Consider the following 26,244-nt stretch of genomic DNA (forward strand, 5'->3'; position numbering starts at 1 on the left):
TCTTCCAATATTAAGGGGGTACCTGTAATATTTTGGTTATCTGGTGTTTTTAAATGATGAATAAACATTGTTTGACCTTTATTTTTTTCTGTAGCAATATGGAAAAGCGCGGCTTTTTCTTCAGCAATGATTGAACTATTTGTGCTTCGTGTTAAGGAACCTTGAAATACACGTTCTTGAAATAAGTTGAATCTCCTCTTAGCAGCTTGCATGTGTTTAAAAACATCTTTACCGTCACATTGCTGTTGATAGATGTTGAGCATGAGTTGATAATGATAGCGCAGCTTGTTACGTGCAGTTCGCGCCCTTTGTATGCCTTGGGATTTAAAAAACTGCTGAAAAGCTGATTTAACAATGTAGGTCCATTTATGAAGAATGTTAGATGAAGACCGTCTCACTCTATCAATCACTGCCTCCCAAAAAGATTTAAAATCTACGGTAATTTTGTCATCACGTAATAACTGAGAGTTCAGTTTCCAATAACTTTTCCCTATCTGTGGTACATGATGAAGTTTTTCCACTTTCAACATTACGCAATCATGGTCAGTAAAGGAAACTAGAATCGTACTGACCGTTTTAAGTTTATCTGTTGAAGCTGCGTTCACGTAAATTCTGTCGATACGAGAAGCTGCATTCAGGTGATGATACGTAAAACGAATGTTGTTGCCATGCAGTTTTTCCCACACATCATATAAACCGAGTTGAAGGGTCATGCGGTCTAAGGCAATCGATGGATTATATTCTCCAGTTTGGTCTTTTGCATGGAACACACAATTAAAATTTTCACCAAAAAATTGATGATGAAAATTATGTCTTACATAATAAGATAATTCATTGTAATAAAGTGTTCTCTTTCTGCTCTTTTATTCGAACCAGAAGGGAGGTAAACATTTACGTATAGCGTATTATCATTTGTTAACAGCGTCGTTATTCTGCCGCTTGGGTGGATTTCGAATTGTTGAATTTCAAAACTAGAACAATACACAATGGCAGTGCCTCTTTGATTTTCCCCAGGGTTGCAAATCGCATGAAACCGTGGACCCAAATAATGCATATTAGGCTATCTACATTTATTTCTTGCAACAAAAAGTGTCGATATCATTGTCATTAATAAATCTTGTTAATTGCTGTTGTTTAGATCTACTGCGAAGAAGATTAACATTGAGAGTTGCCACTACATTTAAAGTGAGTGACATCAAAAATGAAATGCACAGGCAAGAATGCATTTTATAATAATACAACTAATTATGATATTATTACCCTTCGACTTTGGAAGTTACGGTTTGTTTCTTTTTAGAAAGATGAGGATCTCTTGAATTAACCTGCCTCTTTAAATAAGGTCGAATTATTAAATCAGTCGTTTCACTATCCATCAGTGTATCCGGAAACATTGCATCATAAGAATCATCTGTTCCGTGTTCTTGATTCACCATAGAAATAGCAAGGTCATTCACACGACCGACAGGCATACTTTCTTTCGTGTCTTGTTGTGAGGCAGTTTGTGTACTGACCTTGACATTGACATCGTGCGCAGAAGGATTATTCTGCGCTGAAGCGGTGTTCAGTTGTGGGGGAGTGCCATCCTCGGGTATCTTGTCTGACGTTGTCTCTGCTGTTATGGTTGAACTGTTAACTGATAAATCAATAACTTCAGATACGTCTTCTTTGTTTACTGATGACGTCGAAGCGGTAGCTTTAGTTTCCGTCGTATTGCTGGATATATTATTTTTGCTAACATCCACTTCCAGTTGTTGAGAAATATTATGCTCTCTTTCTGCAGGGTCGTGATTATTTACATCCATCTGAAGCACAGATCGTCTCGCCGGCAGCGTCCCAGCTACCAACTTATACCAAGCAGGTTGATCACTTTTATTACAAGAAATCATAATCGCGAGGTCTTTTTTGTTAGGACAGTTGTTTCACAAATGACCAGTTTGATGACAGTATGAACAAGTAGTAGGTTGATTTTCATAACTTACTAAGGTTTTAAGTTCACAAACATCAATATATGAAGGGATATGCGTTTTCAGACCCATTTTAACTGTACGCACTCCATTCTTAATCTTGTATCTAAAAGCCTGTCCCCATGAATCATCAGTAACTGAATAAACCGTGCCGTATTTTTCAAGAACGGTACTTATATTAGTATTAGAAAGTTCCGGAGGAAGGTTATAAATTTTGACAGATTTAATGCCGGGTCCTGCTTTCTCTATTATCACTTTGGTTCTCTGTCCATTAGAAAATGTGAACGACAACTCACCTTTGGTTCTTTGTAATACAGGGACATCATTTTATTTTTACTAACATTTTTCATATTAACCTGGCAATACCTTCGAATTAATGGTTGAGATCCGGAAACACCGTTTGCTACCCCCTCCACGACTGGAGTTCGGTGATACTGGCGTAAAATACTAACAAGTCACTTTACTAGGTATAGGAGGGAAGAAAAGTAGTTCAACCATTTACGTAAAGTAGGAAATATCGCAATTTTGAGTTTGATAATTTTCATTAGGTTTTGTTTAATCAGAATACAGTACAATGTTAACAATAAGTGTTTTACTCACAAACTGAGTTATCCATGCGAACTATTCATTATGAAGTGTATATTATACTGTCTACAGCATATTTGCGTACAATATAGAGAATGAAGTTAAAATGAAAAATAATCATAAGGATATTTAAACACATTTTTGAAAATGGTGGCCGTTCATTTCGATACAGGCTTCAGTTCTAATGTGCATATTATCGCACTATAGACTATTGCATCTAATTCTAATTACCAGTTTTGTACTTCGTACTAGTAACTCATGTTGAAATAATTCTGTACTTACTCTATAAAAGAGTACTTTACGTACTGTAAATTCAATCTTCACTTCTGCCCGACCCGCACAGATAAAATTACTCAGACATGCTATCTACTGTCCGTTCAAGTGGTTATGTCGCAGGATCGTAGAAAGGGGGGGAATCACGTGATAGTTAATTACTTAACGGGGCCCTTTTATTTAAGTTATTTTAAGCAGTTGCATAATATTACGTAGACGTACAATTAATTCCTAACAGAAATTAATGTTTTCAGAAAAGAGCTAAGAAAGCCCAGCCACTAGTCTTTACAGTGGAGCGAGCAGAAGCAGGTGGGAGAAATCGGGATGCGATGTGGGCAAACGGACGACAGTACCTTTGCGAAAATATGATTCAATATTGGAAGTTTTCGTCAATGGAAAACGCGAACATATTTCTGAAACGTACTATACTCACTAACTCATTACTGCTTACTATATGCGGGTTTGGTTATGTGTGGAGGACAGTTGGAACTTCGTTAGTAGAAGGGGTGGGAGTGAAGTACATACAAAAACTCAGGTGCAATAAAAGTTGAAGTAAAAATAAAATGATGTCCCTGTATTTCTTCAACAATGTTAGTGGAAGTACATTCAATGAAGACTTGCCGTGTCACTCCATTCAGTTGAATCATCTTTAGTTGTTCTTCCATTAGTCGGAGATCTTCATAAATCCATTCGTGAAGTAAATATGGTTCTGGTCGAGGAATATCTTGCTCGATGAAGAATATCACAAGCGTTTGTTTCCTTTCCATCATCATAATTTTTATCAAATAAATTTCAGGAGACTTAGTCCAAAGTATATACACGCAAACTTGTGCAGGAACACGTAACAAAAATAATCACAGTTTATAACTGTAACAAAAGTCACTGTAATATAATATTATGTCACTTATGAAACTGAAACGCTCACTAATCAGACAGTACAATCGCGTGCGTACGCTACCAAAGCTTGCTCGCAACTAGAAGTTGAAAGCCTGTATAGCATACGGAAAACTGAGTCGGAGGCCAGTTCATTAGTGGTCGCCAGGTTGTCATAATAACCGTGAAGTTGAAAGCCTGTATAGCATACGGAAAACTGAGTCGGAGGCCAGTTCATTAGTGGTCGCCAGGTTGTCATAATAACCGTGAAGTTGAAAGCCTGTATAGCATACGGAAAACTGAATTCGGAGGCCAGGTCATTAGTGGTCGCCAGGTTGTCATAATAACCGTGAAGTTGAAAGCCCGTATAGCATACGGAAAACTGAGTTCGGAGGCCAGGTCATTAGTGGTCGTCCGGTTGTCATAATAACAGTGAAGTTGAAAGCCTGTATAGCATATGGAAAACTGAGTTCGGAGGCCAGGTCATTAGTGGTCGCCAGGTTGTCATAATAACCGTGAAGTTGAAAGCCTGTATAGCATACGGAAAACTGAATTCGGAGGCCAGGTCATTAGTGGTCGTCCGGTTGTTATGATAACCGTGAATTTGAAAGCCTGTATAGCATACGGAAAACTGAATTCGGAGGCCAGTTCATTAGTGGTCGCCAGGTTGTCATAATAACCGTGAAGTTGAAAGCCCGTATAGCATACAGAAAACTGAGTTCGGAGGCCAGGTCATTAGTGGTCGTCCGGTTGACATGATAACCGTGAATTTGAAAGCCTGTATAGCATACGGAAAACTGAATTCGGAGGCCAGTTCATTAGTGGTCGCCAGGTTGTCATAATAACTGTGAAGTCGGAAGCCTGTATAGCATACGGAAAACTGAGTCGGAGGCCAGGTCATTAGTGGTCGTCCAGTTGTGATAATAACCGTGAAGTTGAAAGCCTGTATGGCATACGGAAAACTGAGTTCGGAGGCCAGTCCATTATTGGTCGTCCGGTTGTCATAATAACCATGAAGACGAAAGTCCATACAGCATACGGAAGACTGAGTCCGGAGGCCAGTCCATTAGTGATCGCAAGCTTGAAAAAGTAACCGTGGCGTCAACAGCCTGTATAGCATAAAGTTAAGGAAAGGGAATTACTTTACAAGAGGCAAATAGAAGACCAGTATAACTTGAAAGATTAGACCTGAACCAAACAAGAAATTCCTCTCTTCCACTAGCCGCTACAGAGATGATGTCATCATAATCTATTGTGCATACTAATGTTTGTCTTACGTGTTAAAAAAGACACACCGTCAGCAGCTACAGAGATGACATCAACATTGACCACTGCAAATATATATATATATATATTTAATTTGGGTCTCGGCCTAACATTTGTAAGTTTGTTAGTTTCATCCTGCTTCATTATTATTAATATTATTATTATTATTATTATTATTATTATTATTATTATTATTATTATTATTATTATTGCAGTCTGCATTTGTTCCACAGATATTTGGCCAATTTCAGTTATCAATAATTATAAGTTATTACAATTGATAGGCCTATAATAACCGGCTCTAATGAATATTTAGCATTTTTCGACACAGATGACCCTATAATTATGCCTACTATTCTGTTGAAAATTATATATTTTAGACGAAATTAAGTTATTGACAGAAATTATATTTTAAGGAATTTGTATTAAAATGTCTTTTCGGAAAATATAAGTCGAAAACTCTAGTATTCTTCGTGATTCAAGTTTTATGAGTACTGCTGCACCTATCATTAATCTGTTTGTTAATTTTACCCATAAAAGTTCTCTGAACTCGGAAGTATGCTATGTGCTTATATAGGAGATGGTATCTGTCTCAAATAGATGTAAGTCTGGCCTTCTCATAGCAGAATTTAAATCCATATGACGCAAATGGTTTTTGAATTAGGAGTCTACGATGTGGAAGATATTGCCATTTTCTGTGAAGTTATAATCATGAGAATTCCGTTTCTTAGAATCTTTGCTTATTTATTCAAAATAATATTTTTTTTCAACAAATGTGCTTTTTTCTCCTTGTCCAAGTTGTTCAATATTTCGTCTCTTCTTTAAGGCTTGTTTCACGCTGCCATTTCTGAGAGCGGAACTAATTTTGACGCCAGATTAATCCCAGTGGCCGAGCCTCTGGCCCTCGCAAAGGAACAAGCTGAACTACTGGATTGTCCGGTGGACAACTCATCTGCTGTTATCAACTGCCTGAGGGATGTGGATATCAACTTACTCATTAGTAAACAGGTACGTCGTAATTTACTTCTGAACGCAGACCTATTGGGTACAGACTATATAAAATGTCAAATTTTTTATATTTTTGGAACATAATGCACTGATAATTGTGCTATTTCACTTTCTTTTCTCGTTGTACCAAATCAATAATTAAACCTTTCAATACTCTGAGACCAAAGTAGCGTTAGAATTGGACGGCGATATTCATCAACCGACTATGCGACATTCTGTTAATTTCAAGAAAAACGCGTTAGATGATTTTGAAACATTTTTAATCCTGGAGACATATATTTAATTCTTGCGGACTTGATAACCACACTCCTAATAATGTTTCATGTAGGGGAGACTGTTGTACCTTTAAACACTTTTCACATTTTATTTTTTTTTTAATTTTGGGAAATGAAATTTGTTAAATGAAAAAGTGCTTGAAATAATTATTGAAGATTCCTTTACAACTTCCTGTATGTATTTTCCTGTTTTACAGATCTATTAAGGATGGAAAAAATAAAATGAAGGGATATGTAATGTGTTCAAAGGTACAACAGGTTCATGTACCTTGGAACATACACATGGAATATAGGAGGGAATATAGCTGTAAAAACTGACAATCATATTTAAAATGTAATTGCAATTATAAACCAGAGCAGGCTTCTCTGATTTAGATTTTATTTCCTGGAGAAGCAATAAGTGCTTCAACAACTTTCTTCAAGGCATCCGGATCAATTGGGGACCTCTTTAATTCCAGACTTACTTCGTGACATGACCTTAAAATAAAAGAAAAACAAAAACCGATAGTATCGTATAATTTGGAACATGTTCCGTGGTACAAGATGTTTTGTGTTCAAAGGTACAAGAGGGTACACGTTTAAATAAATATGGCTCCGAAAACTAAGAGTGTCAAATAATCATGGAAATTAAAATATGTTATTACTCACCAGATGATAGGGAACACACCGTACTTGAAAGATATTAACAAATGAAATCTGGTTTTGTGTTAGAAAACATATCAATGAACGAAATGTTTACTTTTGGTACTAAAAAAACTTCTTTTGTCTACGGAACTCACACTTTGCAATAAATCAAACCAAAACTACGACCAGAGCTACTTACCGGCTTTCTCTACAATTTACTTCATTTTGAGTCCTCTAGGTAGTAGCAAAAATTAAAAAACAAACAATTTTCAAAGGTACACTATGCTAAAGGTACAACAGTCTCCCCTACTTATTCATACTATGTGCATAAGAATGGGTTATACGCACTATTGTAGGCGATATTCCATTATTGCACTTAGTCGAAATAGAAACGACCGAATTATAGTTACGAATCAATCGGTTAAGCGCCAAGTTAAGGCGCTTACATTGTTGATGCATATTACTGTGGCACATTTTGATACACATTAGTCACTTAAAAGTCGAGAAATGGCGTGTTATGTTTGATGTATTATACTTAGGTATATAAAAAATAAATTAATTAATTCTCAAATAGGCCTACACTTTAACAGTGCGGTAAGCTTTATACAAAGTAATTGGAACAATAATACGTGTAGGACAATATTGTGAACAATTTTAGAGTAACAAACTAATAAGAGGCCTATAAATGAAATATTTTATGATATATTTTCTGAAACTTCAGCACTATATTGCAATGAACTGTAAACTATATTTTTCTGCATTTCCACTTAACAGAACAACACAATCGTAATGGAATGCATTACTATCAGTTTTAAATACCACGAAATCCTACATCAATGACGTTTCCTGTGCGGCACCAATTGGGCTATTCTGTATGAGTAATTTTATTCAATCCACTTTGCGCTAAATGCGATGTTAGTATGTGTATCACTCGCGACCCATTCTTTTCTACGGTGGACTTCTTTTATTGAATTAATTCAGCCGTTGCATTGGTGTGTCATTTCTTGACCTTAACAGAGGTTATCGCGCTATGCGACATCAGCTTTTGTTCAGAGGGGGAGAAGAACACGCTGAATTAAAAGGTATGGGAAATTAAATGTTGTTTGTACGTACTACTTCCGAAGAAAATGTATGAACATAAAGTATAGAATACTAAATATGATTTCTTTGTTTGTAATTATCTTCATTTTAAAAACGTATAATTCTGTTGAGTAATCTTAAGAAATACCAGACTATTCAAGAGAATGAACGCACACATGCAAATTAGCTAGTTATGAAATTTCTTAAGAACTCGCCAAAACAGTTCAGTGACTGAGAAACAATAGAGGTGCATGATTAAAGCTGCAAGTTAATCTGTTGAAGTGAAATAAACAATTCTACAGTATTACGATATCCTGGAGGGCTCCTAAAATCTGTCACTGATCGCATTAACGATTACGGTGTGACACAGGTCACAGTGGATATTTCCCATTCTACTCTACTCTCCTAGTAAACAAGGTAGGGCCCATTGCATATTCTGTGCCTCACGTAACGGAAAATTATGTAAATTTATAAGTAATAATTGTACTGTTACATACCTGTGAACAACTGGAAGCTTCCTTTTCAGTTCCAGGGAGATTCTTAATTAACATATCTATAATATTTTGTGCTCTGCTTGTCATTATTAGTTTAGAAATTTTACACTTAAATATTTATAATAGTAACAAAGTATTGACGATTTTCTACACGACCTTATCCAAGTGACGAACTCCACAATACAAAGCATGTCAAATGCATTAACAATGTAAGCGCCAGGAACATACAGCTGCTTGATGCAAAACTACGTTGAGCATTTATAAAGATTTAGGTGCATAGCCGTTTGATGCAAAACTTGTAATCTCGGAGTCGAGAAATGGCGCGTACATTTTAATAATAAGGGTATATTTTCAAGGAAGAGCGACAAAAGTGTGCGTACTCTTAGATTATCCTCCAGTACGACAGGTGGCATCAAAATCTCAATTTTGAAAAAAGTAGCGATTAACCGGCTGATACATATCGCCGTCCAATTGTAGTTGCCATCTTCCTTTAGGATGCTTTATATAACGTCTTCATGAACAATTAATAGTCACAGTCGACATTCTGAGGCTATAGTATTTTCTAGGAATTAGTAGTTCACTGTAAGTTGGTGCAGAAAATTGACAAGGTTTTCTGCAACTTTTATACGTATGTATAAAAATACGCTCCATTTCATCAATAGATTTTTCTTGCTGCTAAACATATAATTATAATATATCAATTTAGAAAAATAAATATGAATTAATTTACAAAGCAAGTACTCATTATGTACAATATCTTCGTCATAAGTGTACCAATGATATGGAGCAAAACATTAAAATAGAAGAATTTTAAGAAAATCAAAAGAGATCTTTAACTACTCTGCTGTAAAATATTATTAGTGACTATAGTTAAGTTGTACCGAAGATTTTGTATAATAAAACAGGTATTAATATAGCATTGTCAAATCTCATGTTTGTTTCTCACGAAGTGTTTGCTACAAACCTTATACACAAACATCTTATTTAGTGTTCTTCTTTCTTGTATTACTTTCCAATTATTCCTACTTTATTTTACAGAATGATATTACAACGTATGTAGTGCAAATAATTTGTTTTTAATCAAATTAAATATCCATCAATATTCTGACTCTGGTATATTCTGTCCCTATAGTCATTTTCTTTTGTATACAGTATATTTTCATATTATACATACTTAGTAGACATCTCGTTCTCCTTTCGTAGTATTTTCAGGCAAGTGAACTTCTTATTAATTTGGGGTATGAGTCTTCGATATTACTTCATATCCATAGCCGTCTTTCTGTTATATTATTCAGGAAATAGGTACATCTTTTAGATCTTCCATTCAGAATTAGCATAACTTTCCTACCTAAAGCAGAACAAGCAAAAATATCTTAACTACAATAAATACTATATATATATATATATATATATATATATATATATATATATATATATATTTCGTTTCAAAAACTTCTTCAATTTGTTTTAAAATTTGTTGTAACAAAATGTAAGTTATTTTTTTACGGAGTTTATAAAATCCTTGCTCACAACTTTGTCTTTTTTTGTATAAAGAGAATATCGAAGTTTGAAACCCGAACAATATTTCTTTTGCTCACAAAACATGCAAATTTATGTTTAATTTACAGCTTGGAGATACATTCATGCCAGTGATTGAAATAGAAAGTGCAGCCAATCCTGAGCCATTCGTCACGGATTCTTTATTCAATTTGGTGAAGTCTGGAGATTTTTATCATGTTCCTTGGATTCTGGGATGTAACTCTGAGGAAGGCATCTCTTTTATTTCTGGTATTTGATCATGATGTTTAAAGAACTGTTCGGGCACAACTTAAGTGAAAAGATTAACAGAAATGTGTCAATCCTCGTTAGTCTGTCGGAATTATTTTCTTCAGAACTAGCTTTGTGGTTGATGCTATACTGCTTCTTTTGAAATTAATAATGGTGGGTGATTGATTACTAATTTATACTATTTCATTGCAACAATTTTATTCATAGTTTTTCTAAAGAACTATTTATGTTCAGAAGCCAATATCTAGGACATCTTCAATTTAACAGAATACACATGTTTCTATATTAATAGCAAAATACAGAAATTTTTTAATCAATTTGAAAATAATCTTCTTTGCTATGAAAACCTTATTTTTTTCATAAGTTTTGTTCTCTTTTCATTTTTTTTTATAGATTTTTGCGTAGACCATGTCTGTCGAATTGAGACCTGGTATGTAACACCATTATTACTTCTCATAAGGAGAAATATGTAGATAACATAATGAATGGCTAATTTTTTTTTACAATAGCATATATAATTTCAGTGCTTTTCTTAACATACCTTCACTGCCGTGAATATTTAATTTATACTGATACTACAAAGTATATGAATAATTTTATTTCTAATTCTTATATGAACAATTAATTATAAGCAGGGAACGGATTTATATGGACTAAAAATATATGAAATATGTAAATATATATGTAGTTATTTTTACCAAAATATGGAATTAAATATGGATTTTTACCAAAATATGGAATTAAATATGGACTTAAAATTATAAAAAAATGACTATGTACGTTAAATATTGGTACATTTTAATCAAACTAAACAAAAAATATAATGGACGTACCTTATCTTCCAATGTAGTTTCAACAAAACACAATTTTTATTGTCTGTTACCATAACAATAGGTTACAAACATTTCTTTCAAGTGCTGAAAAGTGAATCTTCTTCTATTGTCTCTGAGGATAGATTTATACTGACTAAAAGAGCGTTCGACGTCACAAGAAGTAACTGGTACATAATTCAATTTCACAATGTCTGCTGGGGATAAGTCCAAGTTAATCTTCACTGTTGATTCACCACTCATCACAGCAACAACCTTTTGTAGTTCTTCATATCCAGGGTTTTTTGAAAGTACAGTGTCCACCTTAGCTCTTACTGCATCTGCAACTTTACCTCTACCACGATTCAGTTGTTCCACAGTACTATTTATAATTTCAAAACTTTCAGATAGTGAAAGGTGCCTATTTTGGAGACTTTTGAGCGTTTTTATGATGCATGAAAATGTATGCTGAATGTGAGCTAAGTCATTCTTCACACTTATGTCACAGGTAACTGTTTTCGCAGTATCAATTGAGACTGCATCTTCAGAGTCCAACGCAAGGAGAACATTGTTAATAGAGTCTATATGTTCGGCATAATATTCAACTGCTTCTAGCCATGTACCCCATCTAGTTAAAATTGGCTTTGGTGGCAATGGAATTTCAGGGTACATTTCTTTCAACACGTTAACTCTACTGGGAGCTTTGAGAAATACTTTTTTCACTGATGAAATCAACAAATCTACTTTAGGGAAATTGTCTCTGACCACTTCTGCCACACGATGAAATGCATGCGCCACACAAGTAAAATGAGTCAATTTAGGATATACAACAGATAATGCTTGTCCAGCTTTGACCATATAAGGGGCAGCATCGCTAATAAAGAATAACACATTATCGTACATAATACCCTTTGGCCACAGGATACCCATAGCTTCGTTGAACAGTTTAACTATAGTTTTGTTATTGCACTTTTCTAGAACATCACAATGTAAAAGAATTCGTTCAGAATATTGTTCACTTAACAAACCGATAACTACATTACCAACAAGTCTACCTTCTTTGTCGGGAGTCTCATCAATGGAAACCCAAATTGAACTATCTTTAATTTCATCTCTTATCTTCTGTATTGTCTCATCGTAGATGGATGGAGCATACGTCTTCCTAAGTGTTGACTCATCCGGGATTGTATGTTGAGTATATTTTTCAAGGAATTCCCTGAAGACCTTATTCTTTAGTTTGTAGAGAGGAATATCAGCAGAGATGAGAGAACGGCACAGGTCGATGTTAAACTCAGATCTTACATTCGATGTTGTTGGTTGTGTTAAAAACAATTGTCTCTGCTTGGAATTTAGTTGTTTGTTGGCCTGATGTTTACTAGTTGTAATGTGTTGTTGCACCAGGAACTTTTGTGTAGATGATACTGCACACTGACACAAATTACAAAATAATATTTTATTGTCAGTTGATAAACCATCTTCTTTAAATTCTGAAATGTAACTTGTTAGTTTTGATTTTAAATTGACTGAATGACGTACTTTTGGCATATTTACCGTCTTTATAGTATGATTTACAAAACTGAACCTATGTGTACTCTGACTGGCATTTAACTGTTGAGCTGCACAACTGAAGTCTGTTAAAAATTTTAAATTAAATTAATACAGTTTTGTAACTTACTTTCCCATTGTTGATAGGACTGCTAATTTTCAAATAACTCTGATGTTAAAGGGATTACTGAACATGTGTTTAAATCTCTATTGTTGAAATGTATTTTTAAAAGTTAATGGAATTTTGTTTTGTTTTATTGTTAAGCCTAATATAATATGGACTGTTTTATATGAAATATGGAAAATATATGGAAATTAACGAAAATATGTACTAAACTCTAAAATATGGAAAAATATGGAAAATAAAAGTAGGATTTTTCAACCCTACACATTGTGAAACATAAAGATAATGCAAAATATAAATTATATTAGCTTTATAAGTAAATATGTATTTACATATAAATCCTTTCCCTGATTATAAGTGTTGTTTCATGTTACAGATTTACTTCACAATCAAACGGATTTGGACAACCTCAACAACAATTTTGACGCTGAAGCTTACTCTGATTTCTTCTTGACATTAAGTCTTGATGATTCTCTCATCCCATCAGTATGGAAACAGATCACTGAATTCTACTTTGCCAACAATCATACAGTCACACCAGATAACGTCGAAACATTTGTTAAGGTACGTGGGGGGAAGAGTTAAAGGTGGAACTATGCGCATTGTTCTCCACCTCTTTCCACTAGCTGTTACGTCATCTGGATTGAAACTTGAGTAGCGGATGTTTGTTTTGCATTTCTGCACAATCTTATAAGCTGATTCATTACTAAGTGAGACCTTAACATTGTTAATCAGTTGGATACACAGTACGTGAGTATGTCACATTGCGCCGTTACAATGTTGCAATTATTACGATGCCTGGATTACTGAAATGGGTACGGTACTACCACAGTCTAGCATATACAATCATGAGGATGCTAGGAACAATAGACTGTGCCGGTACTATTTCGCATTGTCTGTAATGAGGCGTTAGTAGCGATCCTAGTGGTGAGCAACTACTGTATCTATGGATGTATATTTACTACATATTTAGCTTCGTGACTATATACTAGACTGTGGTACTACTATTGTATGAGGAACACGATGTAGAGTCTGTCATTTGAGAGTTTAAATATCCGGCCCTGATATAGATGGTGCTTTGATCAGGAGTTAAGTGTTCAGCTTTCGTTATATTATGTCGTGTTGGTAAAGCTATGGTTCCGCTATGGCGCTCATCGCCGAGCGTACAATGTTGGCGATTATCGTCGAGCGAATGTTAGCTAAGCTTTCGTATTGAAAATATTATGACATCAGAAAATTAAATAGGACTAACTAAGTTTGGAGACAATAGTTGTGCTGAATCATTTAGCGTTGCAGACAAGCTTACAGCTTATTTTTCTACTAAAGAACTAAGCTAAACGGTATCAGTGAGGTACATTATTGTATTTATGCCACTTTAGACACAGATGAGCAATATATTTCAATTATTTTCCGACCGAGCGATCTGTGTCAAAATTAATTACATCGTCCGTTACAATATTCTAGCTTTTGTTCAAGCTATTCAACTTAAGACTACTGGGTGTTCATTTCAAAGTGTGTCATGACGTCACTGTTGATGAGTCAGCGATTTGAAGCGAGTTTCAGCTTTTGTGTCTGAGAAGTTACCTATTAATCAAGGCGTTCAATCTGAACTTGAGAACGTGTACGGTATAACTTGAACGTCGTAGCAACAGATGGCGGTCTGTAAAGTCTGTGTGCTACCATAACCTCTTTCGAACTGTGTTTTGCGCGGGCAAGTCGTACGCAGGGTATTTGTTATCATCGGTTGCGTACGGCAACATTCCACAACACAAATCAAATGCTCCTTGTCCATGTTGACCGTCGAAGTTAATGTCAACAAATACGTAAGCAATCGTCTTAACCCTCTCCCCATATCCCGACAGTAAGAAAAAACTCACCTCAGTACATGTTTCGAAACAGTTCACATTCCTGCCACTACCGGCATTACTGTACGTATCGGTAAGTACTCTTCAGAATGAACGCCGTGCTTGCTAGGCAACTTCTCTGGCAGATATGTAATACACCTCTGCGGAAGTGTAGGAAGATTGAATTCTCTAGGCTCATCGACTAGCCACGTGACGGCATACAGCGAGCCATGACACAATTTGAACTGAACACTCAGTAGTTCAAAACACACTTCATTAGGATTTTAAAATAATCTGAAGTAATTGGTTACATCAATGTCGTTATTGAAGGTTGGAATTTCGGGGAAGATATTCCTTGCACAGTATATATATATATATATATATATATATATATATATATATATATATATATATATATATATATATACACGTCTTGCTCTAGCAACACAAAATACACTTTATTTTTTTTATAAACACTCTCTTTAAAAATAGATAGGCTTACCATTTTAATTATTCTTTCTTTAATGTATTGGAATACTCGTATACATAAAATTAACCTTCGTTGAAATATACATAATTTACCAATCTTGCCTACAATTTCACCAACTTCCTTCCATAACATTTCCTTTTTATGGATATCTCTGTATTTTTTTGGGACTCATATCGTACAGGGCAGGATGATTGGAAACATGATTAATTAAAGTTTCATCGTTTATGTGTGAGAAATTGCTAAATACACGATGTTTTTTCAGTCACATTTTGTTATCGTCATTCATTTGGTTTCTAAATGAACGACGATCATCGCTATCAATTTGAAGCCATGTCAATCCAGAGCGATGAACGCCAGCGCAGATCTTTGCATCCTGCTCAGAGAATTGTAAAAAACAGCGCAGTATATTTTTTTACACATAGAGCTAATCGAGCGACGCTGTTTGCTCGGCGATGATCGCCATAGCGGAACCATAACTTAAGAGAGCACTTCGGCAGCCAATCCCGCGCGGTGGATGTCGTGATGGAGAGAGAGCTCCTCAGCATGGGGAGGGGGGGGCATGGGGAGGATCACTGTCCCCCAAACTTGTCAGGACGTTTTTTTTTTTTTCCATTAACGTTAGGAAATATTGTTGCTTTTGTTTATGATTAAGTTTCTGTGCTTAAATTGACGAATTAATGTCTTCAGATCATGTGTCTGGACTATAATATTTATTTTAAATTTATGAATGTATAAGAATTTCTACACCTCATTTGAGGAATGGAAACACTGTAATGTTTCTTTTATAACAGCCTGTACTCCGGTGTTAGAAGTCTGCAGGAGTTCAGGACGCCACTTGAAGAAATATGAATAACATACTGCACAACAATGCAGAAAAAAGAAAAGTGATCCCGGTATAATGTGTAAACTTGAAGACGAGATTAAATAAAACAATTACAGTTTACAGTTCATATGATATCTTCAGGAAGGTAAGCTTTATATAAAAAATTTCTGTTGGCACGCACTGTTGCATAGTTTTTATTGATGTATATGTGTTTCTGTGCGAGAGAGAGAAAAAGAGGGAGATTGTTTTAAGTTACGCCCTATTATAATATTTGTAGTAGACCTACAGTTCAAGCCCCTATACAATTTGGTCCGAAATATCCCGGGTATGGATGTAATACTGTAAGAAACATGCCCTCGAAAATACCTGTATTAAATGGTTATATTCCGATATACTGTACCAAGGTCAAGATATTAATAACTGGAGGATGAGGTAAATGATGTCTCCCATAAACCCGTTATATGGAGATCCTATAGTTTTGCTTTGTCCCCCCCCCCCCAAGGAAACGGTTCTCTTTCCGCCTATGTTCCTCAGGTTGTGGCAGGGGTCAGATGCCTCCGAGTTAGGGAGAACGCCGAAATTCAGGCTAAATTATATCATATCTACAGTAAAGTCGCGATATGGCCATTGTTGTTCAAGAGGCTATAAATAAAGTAAAAAAGAAGTAGGTAGTATAGCACACAGAAGAGACTATGGTAACCTCTATCAAGTGTAAGGAAGAGTTATAAGCATTGTGTAAGATAATATCATTTTCCCACTGAAAATTTGTTTATTAGGGGAGATCGGGGCAAGTTCGGCATTAGGGGCAGCTTCGTCATAGCATTTGTTTCTAAGACCTGAGCAAATAAGGGCTTGTTCAGAGGGTAGTGTATTGAGAAAACATGGTCTCTTGCTGTGAATAACGCTTGTGTGGTATGGAGAGATAGTTGCAGATCTGACAGGTAAATATATTTTTTTAACTCATGGCTTATTGTAATTATGATATTGTATGTCTTAAAGAACCCGTAACGATAAAATTGACGATATTAGTGAGTGGCATCATTATTTAGAACGACTAAATTTGTATCAGACTATGAGCTTGGCAAGCTGGTTGCAAGCCCCTAGTAAGGGTACTGATGGATAATTTTTTTCTTGTCAATTGGGGCAACTTCGGCAGGAAGCTGCTGGTCTTGCCCTATGGAAAAGAGGAAGAGGATAGTCTTTCTGTATTGTTTGTTAACTATATAAAATAAGTAATTATACCATTTAAAGTAATTTAAAGCAATTATTCGAAGGTCACTTCAAAAGTAATGCACAATATTTGAAAATTACATTTTATTCTATAGCTAAACTATTTTCACAGAACGTAGATACATACTTTAGGAACAAAATGTCACTTTTCCACATAATCCCTGTTCCTTTCAACTGCCTTACTCCACATTGGAACAAGGGCCTGTACATCTACACGATAAAAGTCTGGACCACCACGTTCGTGCCACTCTTTAGCAGCGTGCACGAGGGAGTCGTCATCTTCAAAACTCGTTCCGCGAAGAGATTCCTTCAGTTTAGCAAAGAGATAATAATCGCATGGTGCCACATCAGGACTGTAAGACGGATGTTTCAGTGTTGCCCATCCAAGTTTTCTGATCTGGTCTGTGATCTTGTGACTGACATGTGACCGTGCGTTGTCGTGCAATAGCAGAACATCCTGCTCCTCCTGATGTGGTCGAACACGGCTCAGTCGAGCTTGAAGTTTCTTGACAGTTGCCACATACACGTCAGAATTAATGGTGGTTCCATGTGGCATGATGTCCACAAGCAAGAGCCCTTCTGAATTGTAAAACACAGTAGCCATAACTTTTTCTGCTGAAGGCGAAGGCGCAGTTTTTTTTTTTTTTTTTTTTTTGTGAATTAGCATGATGCCAGTCCATTGTCTGCCTCTTTGTCTCCGGTTGAAAATGGTGGAGCCATGTTTCATCTCCTTTCACAATTCTTGCAGGAAAGTCATCTCCACCATTCTCATACTTGTCCAATAGTTCCCTGAACACTATTTTTCGGGTTTCTTTGTGGGCTTCTGTCAACATCCTCGGAACCCACCTGGCTCAAACCTTGGAGTGACAATTCTTTCACTGATACTCGTTTGTCAGCCACAACCATGTTGTCAAAACGCTGCACATTGTCAGGACTTCGTGCAGTGCAGGGTCTGCCGCTGCGAGGAGTATCCCGAATATTGGCTTGTCCTCTTTCACCAGATAATCTGCTTGCCCACCGACTAACCGTACTGCAATCGACAGCTGCATCTCCATACACCTTTTTCAACCTCTTGTGAATTTTTCCCACAGTCTCGTTTTCACAGCACAGGAACTCGATAACAGCACATTGCTTCTGACGAATGTCAAGTACAGCAACCATATTGAAGGAGTGCTATCATGGAGGCACTAAGGAGAACGACTTAAATTAAAAATGAATACAAACGGGAAGGTCGTATATATGGCCTCCATAACTTGCAACGCTGTAGAATAAAAAATAAATTTAAAAAATGTTCTGCATTACTTTTTGGAGTGACCCTTGTACATTTTAGTTGCCTATTTATTACCAGTTAAATGGTTCTAAATTACAAGTGGAAAACTGAAAACAAATATGACCAGGACGCACTCAAGAAAGCTCTATGTGAGCATAATAAGAGAAGATAAGCCTGACATCTGCCGAAAAAATTATGGAGTGCCATGAACTACACTTCAGTATTCGCTGAAAGTAGATTTTTCAGCACCAGGTGTATAAAATAATGTCAGGTTTAAAAGAATGTGTGCTTCAGATATGGCTGAAAATTTGAAGCAGCATGCAATCAATCTGCAGAAAATGTTTCTCGGAAAATCTAGAGTGGAATTTCGAAGGTTAGCCTTCGGATTCGCAGAATCCAATCATATAGAGCATCCTTTCAACACAAACCAGAAGATGGCTGGATCTGCCTGACTTGAGGCTTTCATGAAGTCAAAAACCTGTCTAAACAAAGATTAGCCACACAAGAGATGGGCATATGAACATGTACAGACATGGAAAATTTATTTGGGCACTTCATTTCTGATATTTTCAGATATTAACTTTAGTCCTATGAGGTTTGTTATGTTGTAAATCAAATCTGAACTCGGAAATAAGCTATTTTGTTGAGGATACAAATACTGACAAAGTTACCCCAGAGTGCGGGGCAACTTCGACAAATGTAGCGTATTTAATTTATTTTTGTTTTTAATTCAATGCCTCACTTTTTTGTAAATTCTGATCCATATACATAATATAAATATATCAAGTGTATTTATCATTAAGATGTTGAAACATAAATTGTCTTTTTATTGTACTTACGTGAGTGTTTAGCTTAACGTGCCTAACTTGCCCCGACCTCCCCTAAATCACACAGTGCTTACCACATTAGCGGAGATATGATATGCAGTCCACATCAACAATAGCCTATCTTGTATTTAATCAGAAAAGAAACCTTAGTAATTGAAACTAGTGATAATGTTGTTGTTTATGTTAATGATGTAAATTAATTTATTAGTACATTTAGCAAATATTGTAGAACACGAATAGTGGTTTAAAAGTTTTATACTAATGGTGGCACTTAACTGTTCGTATTTTACTCATATTAAGCCAGTTCTGTAGACCAGTTTACCGAGAGAGTCATTGCCCACAGTGCGTCATAGGAGGTTGGTCTACGCCACACTTACGATGAGATCAGATGATGATGTTGGGATACCACAGGGAATCGGAACTCCGGAGAAAACCCCATGTTACCTGGACCACGGGCTTTTCCAACAAAAGTTACAAATCGGGGGTACACCGGAGATCGAATTTGTTGCAATGAGAGACATATAATGTGACACGTAATGTAAAACATCAATTTTTCTCTTGTTTCAGATGGCATCGGACAGGTTCTTCACACAATCCGTTCACAAGGCCGCCCAACTCCACAAGAGAGCTGGCCACAGCCCTGTTTACTTGTACAAGTTTGCTTATCGTGGAAAATATTCTTACACACCCAGAGCTGATTACGGAAATGGCGAAGTTAACTTGGGTGAGTTATAAAATGATTTTGTATGTAAATAGTAGATTATAAAGTAGTGAATCATACAAAGGGCATCGATCCCGTTTGAGAACCCAGAAAACAAGTTGCGCAGAATATGGTGCCTTCATATGCAAGAGGAATGGCGTTGGAATCTTATTCTGATTATTAATTTTGTTTTAAGATTTACAGAGCATTCCCGGACAGATTTCGGCATATAATCGTCAGATTAGTGCACTATACCTATATTAGTTATAAACAGGGTGTTTAAAAAATACGGGGCATAATTTCAGGTACGTATTTCCCACATGTAGACAATCAAAATAGTTCATTACAACATGTGTCCGGAAATGCTTTATTTCCGAGTTATGGCCTTCACAACATTGAAATTCACCGGAACGTTTTTCTTTCCGCAGGTCGTTGCCGTCAAAGGAGACATTAAGAGGGCACTCTGACAGTTCATTCCGAGGCGAAGGTTACATTCAGTGTTGTGTAGGCCTTAGACTGTGCGACATGTATTCAAATCAAGAGCTGGCAGAGATACACTTCATGTACGGTAAGGCGGACGGCAATGCTGCGCTGGCTCGTCGTTTCTACCAGGAGAGGTACCCACAGCGACAATGTCCAGATCGGAAGACATTTGTACGTCTCCATTACCGTCTGTGCGAGTATGGAAAATTTAACTCTCCTGATTTGGGAAGGGGACGACCAAGATCTACAACTCCAGAAGTACAGGGGGAGATTCTGGAGGCTGTGAACATGACTCCTTCTATCAGCACACGAAGGGTAGCGTTGCAAGTCAATGTTCCTCATACGACTGTCTGGAGACTGTTGGAATCCCTTCGGAATCGAATTGTGGCATGTTCTGAGGACATACGCAATACTCCTGGAGTTTGGGATCGTGTTCGCAGGTCAATGAGACATCGATGTGAGGTCTGTATTCAAGCAGGAGGTGGACATTTTGAACATCTTCTGTAATGACAACGACCTGCGGAAAGAAAAACGTTCCGGTGAATATCAATGTTGTGAAGGCCATAACTCGGAAATGAAGCATTTCCGGACACATGTTGTAATGAACTATTTTGATTGTCTACATGTGGGAAATACATACCTGAAATTATGCCCCGTATTTTTGAAACACCTTGTATTTCCATTACTTTTCAAACATCAATGATTTTGTCACTAACCAATATCAGAAGTTTAAAATATATTGTTAAATAAACTGTAGGCCAACAACACCAATAATGACTTTGGCAGCGACACTCGACGCTGCTTTTTAAAACCGATATATGTTTTTTGAAGATATTCAAGGAAAACAAAAATCACAATTTTGTAGAAAATCAGTTTATGAACATGTTTAACTATATAAGAAGCATGAAAAATGAGGATCAATTTTCTGACATGATAAGTTCGACTGAAGCTTCAAACAGATAATTAACTCTAAAACCTACTGTGTTCTGGAATGCATCAACATGGAAATACAAAAAAATTACTGGTCGTTCTAGAAGAAATCGTAAATCAAGTTTAGTGGACTTCTCTGTTGCAATTAGTTTCTGTCCTAGCGTGACTCCATCCCAATATCAATAACAGAAACCAAATATTTCCTTCGACTTAAATGACAAGAACGTATGACGAAATTTTATGGTTGTAATTTGCTCCGAATAAACCATGAGGACAAGCACAGATAACAGAACACCTCAAATGAAGACAATACACTCAAATCTCAACTGAATAGACGGATCTTCATTCATTCATAGTGTTTTTCCCAATGACTGGTCTTTCACTGCAAACCCAGCATTCTCAAATCTTTCCTACAGTAGAACTCCAATTACCCGTCTCCTCATTAGCCGATGAGTGGATTATCCGACTGTCTTTCGTTAGTACGTATTTTATCTATAGGCCTAGAGTGTTGTTACAACCTTTCACCGTTACACTATAATAGGAACGCTGCTGCCGGTAACAGAAGTGTTACTTGTGGAAGGCGGTGTTTGTTTTTCAACTTGTAAAATATTACAGTCACTTAACTTACACGCTTTCAAAGAATTTGTCCCAAAAACTTCCACACAATTTGCAAATCCGTGTATCATTCAGTCTGTGTCCTACTGTTCACAGTGACGGTAATGTATAACTTGTATACAAAATGTGTTCCATGGATGTAAAAAGAAAATCTGTTGTGCTATGTATAAAAATAATAATTACAAATAATTTAACGGTTTAAGAAAGGAGAAACTTCGTCTCGTCTCGCATCAGAATAGGAGATGGAGTTACAATTGTGCGCGATTTAATAAAAACAACTTTATATAGTATGTAAATCTACAACAGTGGATATCTTCTGGAATGTATATTTAAAAATAGATTCGAAATGAACTCTAAAGTTTTTACTGTTTCACTCAGACTCACGTAAGCCGTGATATTCGCCGAGACTATGAATGGGATTGCGTCGCTAAGCAATCGGTTACCAATATCAATGTTTTCGAGTTTCGGTATGGACATTGTTCACTAACCCAGTAGTGCTGAAGGTATCCAATTTAAACGTGAAGTTGTAAAAACGAAAATTACACGATAAATATAAATGTGACTGATGGATATTTTGAAACGAGGGAAATGTGTTAGAAAAGCATCTCGATTATTTACAAGTAAATTATTTTAGAATATATATAATATAAAAATAAATATAAATTATATATATATATATTGTGTAACCTACAGTCTAGGCCATATACCAGCGATCGTCAGCATACTGGACCCTCGGGCTTGCGTCTTTTACTAGCAGGTCTCTTACAGCACCAGCATGCAACCGTGGCTGCTGGCGAGTACACTTTCTACCTCTCCCTTCTGCATGACGGATCACATTTCCTTGCACCGCTTACATTCTACCCATTTCAAGGAATGCTGACGACCACTGACATATACAGTAGAAGAGGAAAGATCTGTCCTGTGACGTTATGTACTGTGGCTATATCACCAAAGTGTATGGTAGAGAAGGATAAGTTTCAGACTGAGAAGAACTTCCGTGTAGGTAGATTCGTATAATATTAACCATCATGAAACAAACATATTTTCTGATAGGTTATTGTTTCCCCTCTCGCACAGCTCATATGCCAGATCTCCTCTCTTCATCTATACAATTTACCAGTCTTGTAAACAGAGGTAACACGCGCGTTTAATAGGGATATCCGACCGCCCTCTCGCACGGAAGAAAAAAGGATCGGCAGGAAATTGCGGTGATTTGTTAGTTATGTTATTTGGTTATTTAACGACATTGTATCAACTACTAGATAGGTTATTTAGCGTCGATGAGATTTGTGATAGCGAGAGAGTATTTGGCGAGAAGAGGCCGAGGATTCGCCATAGATTACCTGGCATTCACCTTACGGTTGGGGAAAACGTCGGAAAACAACCCGACCAGGTAATCAGCCCAAGCGGGGATCGAACCCGCGCCCGAGCGCAACTTCAGACCGACAGGCAAGCGCCTTTACCGACTGAGCCACGTCGGTGGCTATGGCGGTGTTTTAGGCATATAGTCCAGTACAAATGTGTTGGTAAGAGGTAATAAGAAAACATTTTAACGATATTTTTATCAAAGTATAGGCTATGTTCAAAATTATGCCTACTTTCATATATGCAAGAAACACGTCAGTGTAAAAAAATTCAGAAACAACTTCGTAACTCTGTATTTGTAATTTCTCTCAGCACTTGACTGATTTCATTCTTCAGGTCTTCAACAGTGTGTGAGGTATTCATATTCATTTTCTGTTTTAAATTTTCCTGTAGATAAAAGTTACAAGCATTTAAATCCTCGGAACGAACTAGCGAACGTCCGCGACAATTACGCGATCATCAAACACTTTTTTTGTAATTGCTTTTGATAACAAAGTGACTATTTGCAGTGGAGTTATTCTGCTGGAAGTAAACATACTGTTTTTATCTTCAGTCAATATTACAAAAATGAAGCCGCAGTGCCTCTCATACATAACGTTGTGAACTTACTACCGTAAAATGAAATAGGCCAATTATCCTGCGCGCAGTAATGTTACACCATTCACCTATTCATGCGCTAAATGAGGACCTTTATGCTGGGTTGCAAGAAAGCATTTATAGGTTCGTTAAACACTATTGGTCCTATAACTGTTCATTTAGCGTCAGTAAGCGTTGCAAGAACGACCTTTAAAGCTATTGGTTCGTTAAAGCACTCTGTAAACTATAGGTCGAAAATCGGAGCTATAAACTGTTAACGAATCGTTAGCCGCCATTTGTACGTATATTTTTTGTTTTTGTATCTGACAGTATTAAGTAATTTCGTGGATATGTTATCATCAGAAGTAAATAAGTGAAATGTAATAGACATATCACAGTGAACTCGAGATTCATGTGTGTGTAGGAAAAGTTTTGTGAATAAAACAATTTTATTACTATTATAGAATCGTTTGACGTAGAGGTTATGTTTGCTATGGTACAACATCTACCAAGACAAAGAATACTGAGAGACAGATCGAATCCTCTACAAGAATACGATAATATTGATTTTAAGGTTAGATTTAGATGATCGAAAGACACATTCATGGCTCTCTTGCATGAAATAGGGCATCATATTGGAAAACAAATCGCACGCACTAAATTGCCTTGCGCTATTACGCAATAGGAGCGTTTCAGAATGTGATAGTGGATCATATTCATGTTTATAAATCTACAGTTTGTAGAATAATAAGACGTGTGACTGCATTGCAAGAATGAGAGGACAATACATTACTATGCCTCAAGGAAATTCTGTGCAAACAGTAAAACAGAATTTCTTCTCAATTTGCAATATTTCCAACATTATTGGTGCATAGATTGTAGCCATATGAAAATTCAAAGCCCTATTGGACACTTGAATGAGATGTACCGAAACAGGAAGGGTTACTTCTCTATCAATCTGTACCAAGAATAGTTGCATGTTGGCCTGGGTCAGTATTTGATGCCTGTCTTGTGCAAAGTTTGAGAACAATGACTATCCAAAAAGACAATATTACCATAGCGACACGCACGTATAATAAGCGAATTATTTGCGCCGGCTACGATGGCTCTGTCGTTTTCAATCTTTTCCGTTTAAAGATCGAATAGCTAACAGATCGTTAAATATCACATTTGCAACGACCTATACTTTAAAGACTGGAATAGTTTGAAGGTCCGTTACTTAACGCGAGAATAGCAATTTATGGAACAGGTTTCTTGCAACCCAGCATTAGTGTCACAGTGTCTTGTATTCTGAAGTTAACAAAAGAGATTAAATGGAACTAAGTTTCGTCCGTCATTATTAACCAACAGTACCCGTTAAGAACAGATTCCAACATCCGCTTACAAAAATCCCAGCGAGTAACTGAATCATCTTGCTGTAAACGATGAAACAATGTCACTCTATGTGGATAAATGTGAAGTATTTTCAGTCCTCTTTATGCTGGTGTTTTTGACATGTCAAATTCTTGTGTTAATCCGTGCTGAAGTTTTCCTAAGAATTAGCTCTATTCTTGCTTGTATAGATTTCCAAGTTTCTCCGATGTGGTTTATGCATCCAGAAAGGTGTACATCATTTTCAAACATTCTGATTGATGAAGACGAACATAACGTTTCCTTATTATCTCTTATCGACGCATTATTTCTGCGAAAGTATAGGTCTATATCACCGTCAATGCGCGCTGATTCGTTTTCTTCCAGTGCGGTAGAGCGATCGGATCTCCCCACTGAACATGCGCACTACATCCGGTTATAATGCCTATATGTTACAGCCTATATGTCGCGCAGTGTAGTATGTATAAACGTATTTATTTTTTGGATGTGTTGCAGGTGTGGGACATTCTGACGAGTTAATCTATCTCTTTAAGCACACAGAATACCCAGAAGTACCAGAAGATCATCCAGACGTAGTAGTCATCAATACATTGATTACTCTGTGGACTAACTTTGCTACATATGGGTAAGTCCCGCCATGGAAATACAAACAATATCATTTTAAAAGGAATAAGTTGTAATGACACAATAAAACGGGCGCAAAGGCTTTAATTATATTTAACGGAAGTAACAAACTGATATTCAATAAAATTTCTTGTTTAGTCAACTGTCCGAAGACAGGTCTGAACCTCATAAGTGATATATATTTTGATGTACCGAAGTACATATGATATTTCCATGCAGATATTCTGCGTCATCATATGATGAAAGAGTGATGGAACGGAGAAAAATTCTCTCCGGCGCCGGGATTTGAACCCGGGTCGGATCCCGGCCAACCAGTCACTCATTCGAGTGCACCTCAACACATGTATGGACTTCGGTCCTGCGTTCATAGACATCTATGACGTAGTGC

The 26,244-nt window shown here is 36.5% G+C and overlaps 1 protein-coding gene across 1 annotated transcript in view; it reads left to right on the forward strand.

The window, feature by feature from the left end:
* The window catches only part of LOC138705175 (juvenile hormone esterase-like), a 64,838-nt gene that overhangs the window by 31,615 nt on the left and 6,979 nt on the right, over nucleotides 1–26,244 (forward strand). The window contains exons 5-9 of the mRNA XM_069833880.1: nucleotides 5,788–5,969; nucleotides 10,071–10,230; nucleotides 13,085–13,272; nucleotides 19,760–19,916; nucleotides 25,728–25,857. Coding sequence (XP_069689981.1) covers nucleotides 5,788–5,969; nucleotides 10,071–10,230; nucleotides 13,085–13,272; nucleotides 19,760–19,916; nucleotides 25,728–25,857 — 817 coding nt within the window. The remainder of the gene's footprint in view (nucleotides 1–5,787; nucleotides 5,970–10,070; nucleotides 10,231–13,084; nucleotides 13,273–19,759; nucleotides 19,917–25,727; nucleotides 25,858–26,244) is intronic.

This window comes from Periplaneta americana, chromosome 8 (assembly GCF_040183065.1).
Source record: "Periplaneta americana isolate PAMFEO1 chromosome 8, P.americana_PAMFEO1_priV1, whole genome shotgun sequence".
NCBI lineage: Eukaryota > Metazoa > Arthropoda > Insecta > Blattodea > Blattidae > Periplaneta > Periplaneta americana.